Genomic DNA, 13,869 nt, shown 5'->3' with positions numbered 1-13,869 from the left:
TGTGTGTGTGTGTGTGTGTGTGTGTGTGTGTGTGTGTGTGTGTGTGTGTGTGTGTGTGTGTGTGTGTGTGTGTGTGTGTGTGTGTGTGTGTGTGTGTGTGTGTGTGTGTGTGTGTGTGTGTGTGTGTGTGTTTTTGTGTGTGTGCGTTAGCAGCACTACCTGTAGAAGAAAAAAAGTAAACCAGTGTTAAGAATGATACTGTTCTGCATGAAATTTAGCATACTGCTCAACAAACATATTTGTGCATTTCATTACCAAAAAACAAACAAAACCACAGTAAATTCATCAGTCGTTCGGAATCCAAAATAAAGCATGTCAATGCTTGATACCCACAGAATCAAAAATTCCCGTTGCCACGTTTTTCGGTGTACAAAGAAAAATAAACATCTCCAAACAACTTTCCAACAACAAATTGCCAATCTCTATTCTACATCTAACCATCACTAAAGCATCTTCAAGCTATTTATCACAGAGCTCGCAAGTAGCACTAATATATATACATACACATATATGTATATATATTTAACAGTACCAAATGGCTATACCTGTTATGCCTCACCTGCAGACCTAACCTCACACTGACTCTATGACCATCTAACATCGACTTGTGGTGTAATCGGCTTGACAAAAAAATAAAAAAATCTGCAGCATCTTAAAAAAGAAAAAGAAAAAAAAGAATACAAAAATAAATCAAGTAATACCTAGATGATAACAAGCATATAGTAAGACCGGTCAATAACGTTAAAAATTAAATACAGAATAGCTTCTGTGACATAATCCTGCGCTGAACGTACGGTACGGTTGTTGAATAGTGCTGATGTGTGACTTTCCTTTGCAAATGTTAAGCCTGTGCATCATTTATCAGAATAGAAAATACTTGCCATAATTAATGATAAATGCACATGACGGCTTGCCTTTAAGCAAAGAATAAGCACCAATTGATTGATAAAAAACAAGGTCTATGAAATCTAAAGTTTCCATGCTCTCATCTCATTGTCTTAACACTAATGCCAGGCAGCCCACATTAGAGCTGACTTATTTATGTATTTATTCTGTGGAGAGCTTGAACTCTATTCAAAATGAACAGTGGTGCAAAACCATTAGAATCCTGCTACTGGTCTGCAGTTACTCAGTATGGCCTAAAGGTGGCACTCAAATCAATATATATAAGGGTAAGAGGATTGCAATGAGTCATTACATGGCAGTTTGTGGCAGTTTTTGTTTGCTTTTCGTGTCACCCCAAAACGTTCTTTAAGTGTGTGTGTGTGCGTGTGTCGTACATCTGCACACACTACATTAAGCTCCCACAGTAAGCACGGACCCAGAAGAGCTTCATGAGGTCCCCACCAGGGCCAGGGCCATCTCAAGCGCCCTTCCCCAAGCCGAGGAGGCCGTTGGTGGATTGAACACTGTTCATGAGAGTCCCTCCGTTGACCCAGCAGCGCAGTCCAGTCACTACGAGGCTGGCATTTCCTCGCATTGTGTGCACAAGTGTACACCGATTCTCCAAAAAATGAAACAAATCCTAAACAAAAAGCAGCGATTACAACCCATTCATTTTTTTTTTTTTAAGGATGATAGCTGTTGTGCATTTTTTTTCTTTTTTGGAAAGGGGGGTGGAGGGGGGGGGGGTGGGGGTGGGGGGCAGGGAGGGACAATGTCTTTCATTTTCTCTCTCTCTTTCTTTAACTCTCTTCCACGTTCTCCCGTCTCTCCCTTTTAGCACTCTCTCCCTTTATCTTTTCGAGGCATCTTCTTCGAGGCCTTCTTCAACCAGGGAGGGCAGGTTGGAGATAAAGGGGCGTGTTTGGAAGGGGCGGGGGTTATAAACAGGGCGTCCCCCTCCGACTCCTCCCCCCCTCCCGTCAGGCCACCCTCTCCTCCATGGTGGGCTTGTTGCTGGGGATGGGCGGGGCGGCGTACATACTCCTGCTGAGGCTGTCCACGCTGTGGAAGTATGGGTGGCTGAGGGCGGCGAACGCAGAAATCCTCCTGGCCGGGTTGAAGGCCAGGAATTGCTGTAGAAAATGGAAGGGGAGAGAACGAGAGAGAGGGAAGGTAAGTTGAGTGAACGGAACAGGTGAGCCTCACCAGAAATTGTGTGCTTTTTGCGATTGTTAAGCATGCGTGGTCGAGAGGAGTTCACTTTTTTCTCCAAAACATTTTTTAAATCACACTTAGAATTTCCTATTTTAATCAAACATTCTGAGACGGTATTGATGCGTGAGGCCATGAGGCCATAGTACATGGATTACGGATTGAGGGTTCTCCAGATAACACGATGGAGGCATGTTTTGAAGAGAGGAGATCCACTGTTACCCACTGTAACAATGTTGGTTGCTACACGCCACCTAGGTGTCTGCTATGCAATGTCACATGACCTGGTGCTCCATGTTGCCATGTAGGAGAATTGTGCCGATGGCTGGTTTAAAGGCGACATATTATGCCACCAGGTGTGATTGTGATTAGCATCACAAGTGGGTGTGTCCACGTATATGTATGACGGATAGGGCAACGTTTGCTACAGTCCACTGGGTAGGCTGGTAGACTGATCTATCAGCACACATCTAGGTGGACACACCAACTTGTGATGTCAGAAGAGGCAGATTTTCAAAACAGCTTGTAACGGCTAATCACACTCACACCTGGTGGTACAATATGTCACCTTTCAAACCAGTTGAACATTGATTGCTCAATGTGCAACAGGTGTGCAGCCTCATCCGAGCCCAGAGTCTAATCAGACAGACCCGCGCCAGGTGAGGCTGCTTGAACCAGCCATCATCTGCTCACCCACATGTGTCTTATTCGTCCACGCAACAGTATAAAGAGAGCCAAATGGCATTGAACCCCTGAAGAGAAATCTCACACAATCATAATTTTTTATGATGTTTGGCGAACAACGTTATGGTGCATAGCCGCCATCCACTGGCATGAAGTTAGCATCAGGAAACGCGCATTGGGTGGAACGTACGGACGGAAGCGCGTGCGCATCTGTGCGAGCAGTATATGTCCGCAGCCTTTACAAGGCAGACTGAGATCAACCAAAGCAATCAAATTGGAATCTACAAAAAGATGCTGCACAACTATGCTTATACACAACTGGACTAAGTGCAGAGTAGCAATAAGAGTCTGAATTAAAACTAAAACAGTAATTACATTTCAGGCAAGTGATGAACATTCAACATCAACACAATAACCTACGTAAAAGTAGTTAATTAAAGGTCTCTATGAACAGCGTGTGCTACTCACCAATAGGAGGGACTTGCCCTGCTCATCCATGTCTGGGACCAGGTCTTCTATTGGCTTAGGGGGTCGGGGTGTGAAGGCAGTCTGTGGCAGTGCTACATCCTGGGGCCAGTCTTCTACTGAAGGCACGCCGACAACACTGGAGCACAGACATAGATCGTCAGTGATACAGTCACATTATGTTGATTTTTCAATTAATATCAGCCTTATTATTGTGCCAGGCACTGTGTTCGTACCTTCTGGAATTCCCTACCATGAATTATGGTCTAATAATAATATAATACCTTTTTATTTTAATACCCTCTTATCGTTAATGTCTGTATCCTATCTCATGTTTTTATACATGTAATGCCTAGTTATTTTCCATGTTTTTATCCAATATCTTTTCAGTAAGTATAATAAGTAATAATAAGCCCACTGATTTTAGGCCTCTGGTTTAAAGGTGCTATATAACTAAAATGAACTGGACCACTGCCAATGCCTACAGCTGGCACTCAATCGCTGTTCTTATGCCATGTATTTCGGTGGAGAAGTTGGGCCTGAAGAAAGTGTAACTCTGTATACTCACTCGAATATCTTGCCCAGTTGATCAACGTCAGAATTACCACGAAACAGGGGTCTGGGGGGAAAGGAAGGCAAGACAAGGAGTGTGTAAGTCCAACTGTCTGTTACGAAACCACACGTGTAAAGCGCACAATGTACACAACAGGCACACAAACACGGTGGCCGTGTTTGTGTGCAAGAGCCAAGAGACTAGAGCGTTCACACTGCGAACATACCAATCCACCGTTGGCACTTTGTAGCCCACCGAGATCGGCCTCCAGGTGGGCCAAGAAATGACACGGACGGTGGATGGATAAGAAGGACGACTGAAGACCCTTATTGCTGTAGTCAGGAGACAGCAGTGAGGTGCTGTGCTAACGGGGGCGCTCATTGAGGTAGGGAAACGGGGAGGGAGGGAGGATGGATTGGAGAAAAGGGAGTCAGCAGCAGCACAGTGGTTCCTGTGGCTTTGGGCTGCGTTGGGACGCCCGTGGGCGGCCATGCTTCTCCTGGCACGCGCACAAATTCCACCCGTCATCATTGGGGCCGCTGCACCGGCGTCCAGCACCCATTTATCCTTCATATGCGTCTGCTCCATCGTGTGTGTGTGTGTGTGTGTGTGTGTGTGTGTGTGTGTGTGTGTGTGTGTGTGTGTGTGTGTGTGTGTGTGTGTGTGTGTGTGTGTGTGTGTGTGTGTGTGTGTGTGTGTGTGTGTGTGTGTGTGTGTGTGTGTGTGCTTCAGAGGAACAGGCGTGTGAAAGAACAGTAGGATTATTCTAACAGAAAAAGAGGTATGGGAACCAAAACCTATTGAGGTCTCCCTGAAAGGAAAGAAGGATGTGATCTGAAAGGATCGAGACAGACTTTCTTTAGCCAACCCAATACGACGATGCCCTTTGCTGTGTGTAACCAAAGAGTCAGTCCTTTTAAACTTGAATGTTCTACTGCATACCATTTGCCACATACCGATCATAAAAGAAACGCTACCAGCAGATAGGTAGAGTGTGTGTGTGTGTGTGTGTGTGTGTGTGTGTGTGTGTGTGTGTGTGTGTGTGTGTGTGTGTGTGTGTGTGTGTGTGTGTGTGTGTGTGTGTGTGTGTGTGTGTGTGTGTGTGTGTGTGTGTGTGTGTGTGTGTGTGCACAAACAAATATACACCCACCCACGCTGTATAATCATAGCTTAGGTGAAACCCTCTGATAGTAAAAGTAACAATAATAACGTTATGATAACAATAACCGCAGTAAGAAGAAAGAACGGAAGCGACACTAAACGGTCACTAGAGGGACTTGGTAGCCATGATAGGATCCCTGTTTGTCTTTGCTTGCCGGAAATTTTGCATAACTGAACACCCACACTTTCCCCTACAGACTACCACGAGGAAGCTGTTGCACTTTGCTAAAACATTTCTGCACATTTGAAATTTGAAGAAAACCCTTGCAATGGTACACAAACTTTTTTTAAGTCCCAAAATCAATGGCACAGTGCTTAGCTCAGGCATCAACCGACTAAATTCTCTAATACCAACGGCTTCAACCAAAGAAGACACAATCTTATTTTTGAAAACTTCATACCGACAGTGAAACAGGAGACTGTTTGCCAGTTTCTCTGGCTGAGGTTTTAGGCCCGTTAAGTGCAGACCAAACCAGTTTGTGGGGTTTTCAAGGAAAGAATATGAGAAAAAGAAATCACCTACAGTTAAAAGTCATTGTGCCAAAACAAGTAGGGCTGATCATTCCAAGAGGTCCATTTTTAAACTTGGAGTGGTTTGTTGGTGTGCTGGAGAGGATAACTGGATTCACACAGGGGTGGCTGTTGGAATGCACCAACAGTCAACCGTTGAGTGTTAGCACACAAATGTTCCAACACAGCAGGAGTATAATGTGGATGCTCTCACACACATGAAGGGTATAATGTGGATGCTCACACACACACACACACAAAAAGGTGGTGGTGAAGGAAAATCGGGGCTTGGAGTGGAACAGGCAGCTGAGTCACGCTCTCCCAAAGCCAGCACCATTCTGTCCCACATTCCAAGTAGACAACCTCTGGAATGTGTGTGTGTGTGTGTGTGTGTGTGTGTGTGTGTGTGTGTGTGTGTGTGTGTGTGTGTGTGTGTGTGTGTGTGTGTGTGTGTGTGTGTGTGTGTGTGTGTGTGTGTGTGTGTGTGTGTGTGTGTGTGTGTGTTCCCTTGTGAGCAACTCTGTCTATTCTTGACTGGGAAGCAGATTTTGTGGCATGACTGTATCTCGCGTTTCCATGTAGGTTGTGTCTACGTGCAACTGCATGCACGTGTGCGTGTAAATGTATGTGTGTGCAAATAAATAATGTGTGCACTTGCGTGTGTTGAATTATTTTCCCTTGGTGGCTGTATGAGCCCATGGATTCAGTACAAACGTCTATATGTATTTTGGTGCTTAAGCGTGTGCGCAACCTTTGCACGCGTGCGTGTGTGCTTTTCGTGCGCAACGTGGATGCGACACGCTCCCATTGGTCCGCGTTACACATTGCAGGCCGCGTTACGTGAGCGTGTTTGCATACCGTTGCCGCAAACACATGCATTCACAGCCGGGTCTTTGAGGCCTTATCGCCCGCACTCCTTACTGTGCGAAAGTCAACATGGATGTGAGGCCGGGCCATTCACCTAGCACGGCCAACCTTTTTCCATCAGAGGAATGTCAACAAGCATTCCCTCTCTATCTCTCTCCACCTCCCTCGTTCACTCACTCTCGCTCTCCATCTGTCCGTCTGTCTGTCTGTCTGTCTGTCTGCCTCCCTCCCTCTCTCTCTCTCTCGGTTCCCCATTCAGCTGAAGCAGTGACTCACCGTGCCTTCATCCAAGCCATGCAGATGCAGACTTGCATGACATTCAATGAAAATTCCTTTGGTGACGGGTAACTCTCAGTACCCACTCTGACAATAGGGAGGGTTATGAAGGGCAGCAGGGGAAGAAATAAGAAAAGGTATGTCAACGCTAAAGGCCAGAGAGCGTTACCTGCAAAGCTGTGGTTTTCAAGGGCACAGTACTTTGACGGGGGAGAAAAAAACAACAACCTTTGAAGTTGTCACGATGACTCACAAGATAAATGTTAATTGTGCGGGCAGGGGGGGGGGGGGGGGGGGGGGGGCGGAAATGTTAGACCAATGCAATAAGCGCATGCGGTGCCGACAACACAACAGTGACTAATAGTGAGTAAATTAGGTTTAGCCGAAGCAAGGCCCAGGTAAATGTTAACCAAAAAAGGTCATTCTGCACAATGAGAATAACCAAACCTTGCTCACTTCCTATTGAACCAGCCGAAGGGGATTTCATGTTGGCCATTCAAACGCAGATCAACCAAAGAAAAATACCCCAACAGTTTGGATTGAGCGGCCTCTCTTGTTCTCTCCCCCTACCTTTTTTTTTTTACCTTTCCATTTCTCATTGCCTCAACCAGGTGCCCTTTAATCTCTAGCAGGTGGCCTTTTAAAAGCCATAAGCCATCTTAATCACCTGCCAGAGAGAGAGAGAGAGGCAGAGGGACAGAGAGAAAGAGAGAAAGGGAGAGAGAGAGAGGGAAAGATAGAGAGAAAAAGACCCCACCCAACACCTTCAGGCAACTTGGAAAGCTGCCAGGTTATAAAACACACACAATCTATGCAAACAAATACATGCATATAAGGGGCCGCCTGGGACAGAATTCATACTTGGTCTTACACACACTATTATAATCTGGCATATACACCAGTATACTCATACACACACACTATTATACTCCTTTTACATGCATGTATGAGAGTGTATAGTAGTGTATGTGAGAGAGAATAGTAATGTGAGAGAGTATACCAGCATGTGAGAGAGTATAGTAGTGTATCTGAGAGAGAATAGTAGTGTATGTGAGAGAGTATAGTAGTGTATGTTAGAGAGTATAGATGTTTATGCAAGAGAATATAGTAGTGCGTGTGAGAGAATAGTTGTTGATGCAAGAGACTATAGTAGTATGTGTGAGAGAGTATAGTGGTGTGTGTTTGAGAGTATAGTGGTGTGTGTGAGAGAGTTTGAATGAAACGGAGGTGAGTTTGAATGAAACGGAAGTGAGTTTGAATGAAACGGAAGTGAGATTAAATGAAAAGGAAGTGAGTTTGAATGAAAAGGAAGTGAGTTTGAATGAAACGAAAGTGAGTTTGAATGAAACGGAAGTGAGTTTGAATGAAAAGGAAGTGAGTTTGAATGAAACGGAAGAGAGTTTGAATGAAAAGGAAGTGAGATTAAATGAAAAGGAAGTGAGTTTGAATGAAACAGAAGTGAGTTTGAATGAAGCGGAAGAGAGTTTGAATGAAAAGGAAGTGAGTTTGAATGAAAAGGAAGTGAGTTTGAATGAAACGAAAGTGAGTTTGAATGAAACGGAAGTGAGTTTGAATGAAAAGGAAGTGAGTTTGAATGAAACGGAAGAGAGTTTGAATGAAAAGGAAGTGAGATTAAATGAAAAGGAAGTGAGTTTGAATGAAACAGAAGTGAGTTTGAATGAAACGGAAGAGAGTTTGAATGAAACAGAAGTGTGTTTGAATGAAACAGAAGTGAGTTTGAATGAAACGAAAGAGAGTTTGAATGAAAAGGAAGTGATTTTGATTCCTCAGTTTCTTATTGGTTGACAGAAGAGGCGGTATATCTGGCGCTCAGAATACTGCGGCGTCATTTCACTCATGAATCTCCACCGATGTTATGCTGGGTTCGCACCAAAAAAAAAATTGGTCGCGTGTTCGCCTGAGTTTGAGAGCGGCTTCCAATTGTGACCGCCAATTCATTCTCAACCATGGCCAGTCTACCTGCTGTGGAAGTACCAGAGACGTCAGAAAAAGCAACGCAGTCGTTTAGGGGGGGGGGGGGTGCTGGAGCTCTATCTATCTGTATAATATAATATAATATAATATAATATAATATAATATAATATAATATAATATAACGGCCAAAAGCTGTGTGCGCCTCAGGATGATATCATGAATCTTCACGACTGCGTCGGGTTCTTGGACGTCTCTGGTCCTTCCACATCAATCTGAAGTCCAGATTGAACCACGACATGGAGGAGAAAGGGATTGTTGACCTTTGCGGACTCCCGGAGCTCCTCCGGCGAGGAGGTGCAGGAGGTCCCGCCGGCCCCCGGAGCCGAGCTCCCGGTCCCCGCCAGAGGAGCTCCGGGAGTCCGCAAACGGCAACAACTCAAATTGGATACCACCGCCATAAACCGTTGGAACACACACAAGACCGGTAACCACAACAACGCCGGTAACCACAACAAATCCTGCGAAGCGGATCCCCGCGAGAGCTCCCCGCTAAGGCCCGCCCCCATCTCCCAAACCCTGTGACGCTAGAATATAATATTCTAAAGATATCTATAGATTATATCATCCTATATTATTTAGATATAGAGCTCCTGGACTCACGCCGGAGTTCCCGGAGGTTTCTAGATTAGAATATTTTATAGAACGGGTGATATTATGTATCCTAAACGACTGCAACGTTTTTTCTGACGTCTCGGGTACATAGAGACCGGCCATGGTTGAGAATGAGAGGAAGCCTCTCTCAAACTCAGGCGGCCACGAGAACAAGCGGCAAATTCATTTTTTGGTGCGAACGCAGCATAACAACATGGCTAGAGATTCAAGAGTGAAATGACAGCGCAGTATTTTGAGCACCCGAAAGTACCCCCTCTTCTGTCAGCCAATCAGGAACTGAGGAATCAAACTCACTTCAGTTTCAGTCAAACTCTCTCACACACACTACTATACTCTCTCACACACAATACTATTCTCTCTCACACACACTACTATATTCTCTTGCATAAAAAACTATACTCTATCACATACACTACTATACTCTCTCACATACACGACTATACACTCTCATACATACATTGTGGCAACCCGTCTCTGGCACAGCGCCCCTGGAGGCCAAGGGGGCAGGTTGTGGAGGCGGTGTATCACAGATTTTCATCAGATGGCGCCAGTAAGAGCATGGGTGCCAATCATTGAAATGCGGAGCACCTGAGGAGCAGGTGGGAAAGCATGCTTTAAAAGGCATGCTCCACACTCATTGAGGGCTCTCCTGGTTCGCGTGTGCGGAGAGACCAGTCTCGTGGGTGATGTGATTCCACCCGGAGGAAAAAGACTGGATTCCTCCAAAGCTGAGTTTTGTTTGCTTTGATAGATATATAATTTATGTTTGAATAAAAGTGCCATTTTGGCTTTAAGTAAGCTCCAGTTCGTGTGCTGATTGGAAGGAGGCGGCTCACTCACCAAGCCGGGTTGCCACAACATGTAAAAGGAGTATAATAGTGTGTGTTATAGTGTTATATCGACTGATGTCGATATAAAACAAAGCCAGTGAACTCTAGACTCTATGCATATTCATTTCGATATTGAATCTACGCAGGAGCTTCACGAACAATAGCTGGTTTAAATGAAAATTGATATTTACAGGTCATAAAGCAGGATCATATATCCTGTTATTTTTTAGATCAAACGATGGGCTAAGGGGGATGTTCTCAAGTTGTGTGTGTGTGCGTGTGCGTGTGCGTGTGCATGTGTGTGTGCGCGCGCGGCAGCACTTCCAGGGGCTGATACATGAATGACAGGAATTGTGTTGTGTAATAACCGCCATGGATCAAGCAGGGTATCAGTATATAGAAGACAAATCATTAAACACACCATCCTGCTTGCTGTGCACCTGAGCATCATATCCTCTCCTGCACAATGAAGGTACTAACAGGCCATCACTTTGACGGTCACTGGCTACAGAACCACAAACACACGCAGGATGCGACAACGCAGCCTGTATGACCTAGTGGGCACGGGTCCAATCCAGAGAGCCTCTGGAACAGTAGGACATCATGTGACACACATACCTTTACCCGGCCTATTTTAGACTCTCAAATCAACAATGTTGTACTGTAGAAGAGGGCTGAGGGCCGGAGGCGCCACACACACACACACACACACACACACACACACACACACACACACACACACACACACACACACACACACACACACACACACACACACACACACACACACACTTCCAATTATCACTTCTACTGTCAACATATGCCTCCATTCTAGGCACACAAAGTGGCCGTTAAAAAAATATGGATACCTCACTTTCCTTGTGTACTCCCGACCTAATACGAAGTTACACGTGATGTCTCACATAGACCTGGAGCTCTTTTAGAACTCAGCCGTGAACACCATGCCAATTCGTCGTCTTCCTTCACCCACAAAAGCATAGACCTTGTCATATGAGTGACTTGACAGAGATGATGGCCAGAGAACGATGAGATAACAAAGTTCAGTTGAGTTCACAGTTGAATTGTATAGTATCTAATGAATTTGCACTCCAATTTACACGCCACAAAAATAAAGCCTGAATGAATTGTTTTAGACCAATGACAGTGATTATGGAAGTTTGCATAAGCTTTGGCAAGGACCTAACTACAGGTTGGCATGCTTGCAAAAACACAAATTTCCCTTCTTCCAAAAACACACATTCCCAAGAAACTTGGTCGTTATGTCTGGTGGTCTGTTTGTAGGGTGTGGGAGTGATTGGGTACAGTGTGTGTGTCTTTTTGTGTGTCTGTGTTTAACCATAATTTGGCTCTGTTCCACCTGTAGATATGGCCTGCATAGAGACTCATGCTTATCAGGTTGGACAGACAAATGGACTACTAGTTGATACACACCTCCATAGGCTGGTGAGTCCTCAACACAATCCAATAGATAAACACATTAAAACTACAACCTCAAGACCAATTTGACTCGAATAACCAAAAAATAAATAACCCTCATGCCAGCACAGTTGGCATCAGGTCCATTATTAGCTAGTTTGTGTCTGCGCGTGTGCGTGTGTCTGTGTGTGGTACGTTAGACCACAAACTGACAAATATATATCAAGAAATACAATCCACTGGTGTGTGTGTGTATCTATGTGTGTGCTGCAACCACAGCAAGCAGTCCCTGTCGTAACTGTAATAGTTTGACAAGACAACTGAAACCCAACTGCTCATGGCTCACAATGCATCTGCCAGGTGTCAACGGATAATAATCTAATATAATACTGTAAAAAATGTACTTGCATGTTAGACATACATTTCAGAAGTGACAAAGATCATTACGTTTATTTTTTGTTGTGTCAGTGACAATGCAATGCAACGCAATTCACTGAACGTCGCGGTTATCATGTTTCTAGGAAATCGCCTTGGTGTGAAACGCCATATTCGTAAAAGGTGAAAAGTGCTAACCATGTAAGTAGCCTACAATGCCGACAACCCTTTTCATCACACCAAACGTACATAATTATTACGTTTAGTAATTGGACCCAGGCATGTTTATTCTTGTACAAAGCTTGAACACACCTTCTTGTTCACAACAGTACAGTTTGTATATGTGGACTTGTCAGCTTTCTTAAACACAACAATCAGACAAAAGGAGCAGAATGCAAGAAAAACTGTTGCAACAGAGCAACCATAGAATGAGTCAAACACACAAAAGGTAAAAAAAAACTCTAAACTGTGAGATGATAGGAACATATTCTAAACACAACTCTGCAAAGCAAAAAAGGGATTTCCACGTCTATTTCTAATTTCCCTTGGCATTGTGCAAGTATGTGTCACAATGGCATAGCATGTTCATACCAGTAGGACATGAAAAGGGTTGAGATGAGTCGCACAGGCAGAAACATCACGCTAACAACACCTAATCAATTTGCTGAAGATCTCTTGGAAAAACAGAGGCCGTAGACCACAGCAAGCTTTTTGGCTCGTGGTTACGTCACTTTAGAGGCGTTTGCATAACCGCAAAAGTGTTTGTAAGCGTGGGAAGTGTTCATAATGACGGTGAGGGAGAGAAGGGTTCAGGGGGCTTTGAATGAAGTCTTAATTGTGGTATTAAAACAATGCTGGGGGTGGTTGTGAGAGCTCGCTGCTGCGAGGGTGTAAGGTTTGGTGTTTCCTGAGGCTTTGTGTTCTGTATCACCACTGTACTTATTTTCTGAGCATAAACCAGGTTTACTGCAGCTCTTGCGTCTATTTTGAAATGACAACATTCTAGCCAATTTCCTCCACAGATTTCTCCGCATTATCAAAACGTTTGAGCTCTGGATGGATTTCTACCTCAAATAATTCTGAGCAGAAGGCCAATGGCTTCAGCTTGAGAATAATTATCCCTACCTCATCCCCACCTTCTATCAGAGCATCGAGGCACTAGCTAGCTGGTTTTGAGCCATGGCTCTGAATCTTTGAGTCGTTTGTATATAAAAACAGGGTTTGACCCTAGGGCGCACCCCAGGTGACTTCAGAGCCCGCCCGCCTCTCACCTTCTCCTGAACATCTCGGCGAAGATGCAGCCGACGCTCCACAGGTCCACCGGCGTGGCGTAGCTGGACTGGAGCAGCACCTCTGGAGCCCGGTACCACAGTGTCACAACCTAGTGCACACACATACACACAACAAGGATATTGTCAGAAAAAGCAATAGGCTAAATGCTTAATATATACACACACACACACAATGTATATACACTGTATATAGGCTAACATTTTGCCGATTCACACACACCCAACACGGCATCAGGGTTACATAACATGTGAAGTCATATCTGGCAGTGCAGGTCTCTGTGCTCCTTGTCTGGACTGCCCACATCACACAGTCTTTCCACAGCAACCCACCAGGGAAAATACACTGTGTGTGTGTGTGTGTGTGTGTGTGTGTGTGTGTGTGTGTGTGTGTGTGTGTGTGTGTGTGTGTGTGTGTGTGTGTGTGTGTGTGTGTGTGTGTGTGTGTGTGTGTGTGTGTGTGTGTGTGTGTGTGTGTGTCATCATTAATACAACCATTTGTATACAATGGGACCAGCAGATGTATATCAAACGACCTCAGATGTTAAGCTGTGACGCTTGACTCATAGCACAGCAGCTTTACCACGTAATCCCCTATAATAACACTCCATGGGAACCCTTTCTGAAGTGTCAGGCTAGCATACATAGAAGATCTTTCTTTTCTTTTTTTTCTGCATCCAACTGAAATAAAAGAGCGGCCATTTTGTGCCGTGTTCTG

General features: G+C 44.7%; 1 protein-coding gene across 2 annotated transcripts in view; it reads right to left on the bottom strand.

The window, feature by feature from the left end:
* Nucleotides 1-1,643: 1,643 nt before the first annotated feature.
* cdk6 (cyclin dependent kinase 6) overlaps nt 1,644-13,869 on the bottom strand; it is a 34,563-nt gene continuing 22,337 nt past the window's right edge. For both annotated transcript variants that reach the window (XM_056582897.1, XM_056582896.1), the window contains exons 5-8: nt 13,134-13,243; nt 3,815-3,865; nt 3,250-3,385; nt 1,644-2,018 (exon numbers count right to left, since the gene is read on the bottom strand). In XM_056582897.1, the coding sequence (XP_056438872.1) occupies nt 1,866-2,018; nt 3,250-3,385; nt 3,815-3,865; nt 13,134-13,243 (450 nt within the window). In that variant the 3' untranslated portion in view covers nt 1,644-1,865. The remainder of the gene's footprint in view (nt 2,019-3,249; nt 3,386-3,814; nt 3,866-13,133; nt 13,244-13,869) is intronic.

Source organism: Gadus chalcogrammus, chromosome 22, assembly GCF_026213295.1.
Source record: "Gadus chalcogrammus isolate NIFS_2021 chromosome 22, NIFS_Gcha_1.0, whole genome shotgun sequence".
NCBI lineage: Eukaryota > Metazoa > Chordata > Actinopteri > Gadiformes > Gadidae > Gadus > Gadus chalcogrammus.
This window is presented reverse-complemented; position numbering and strand designations above follow the sequence as displayed.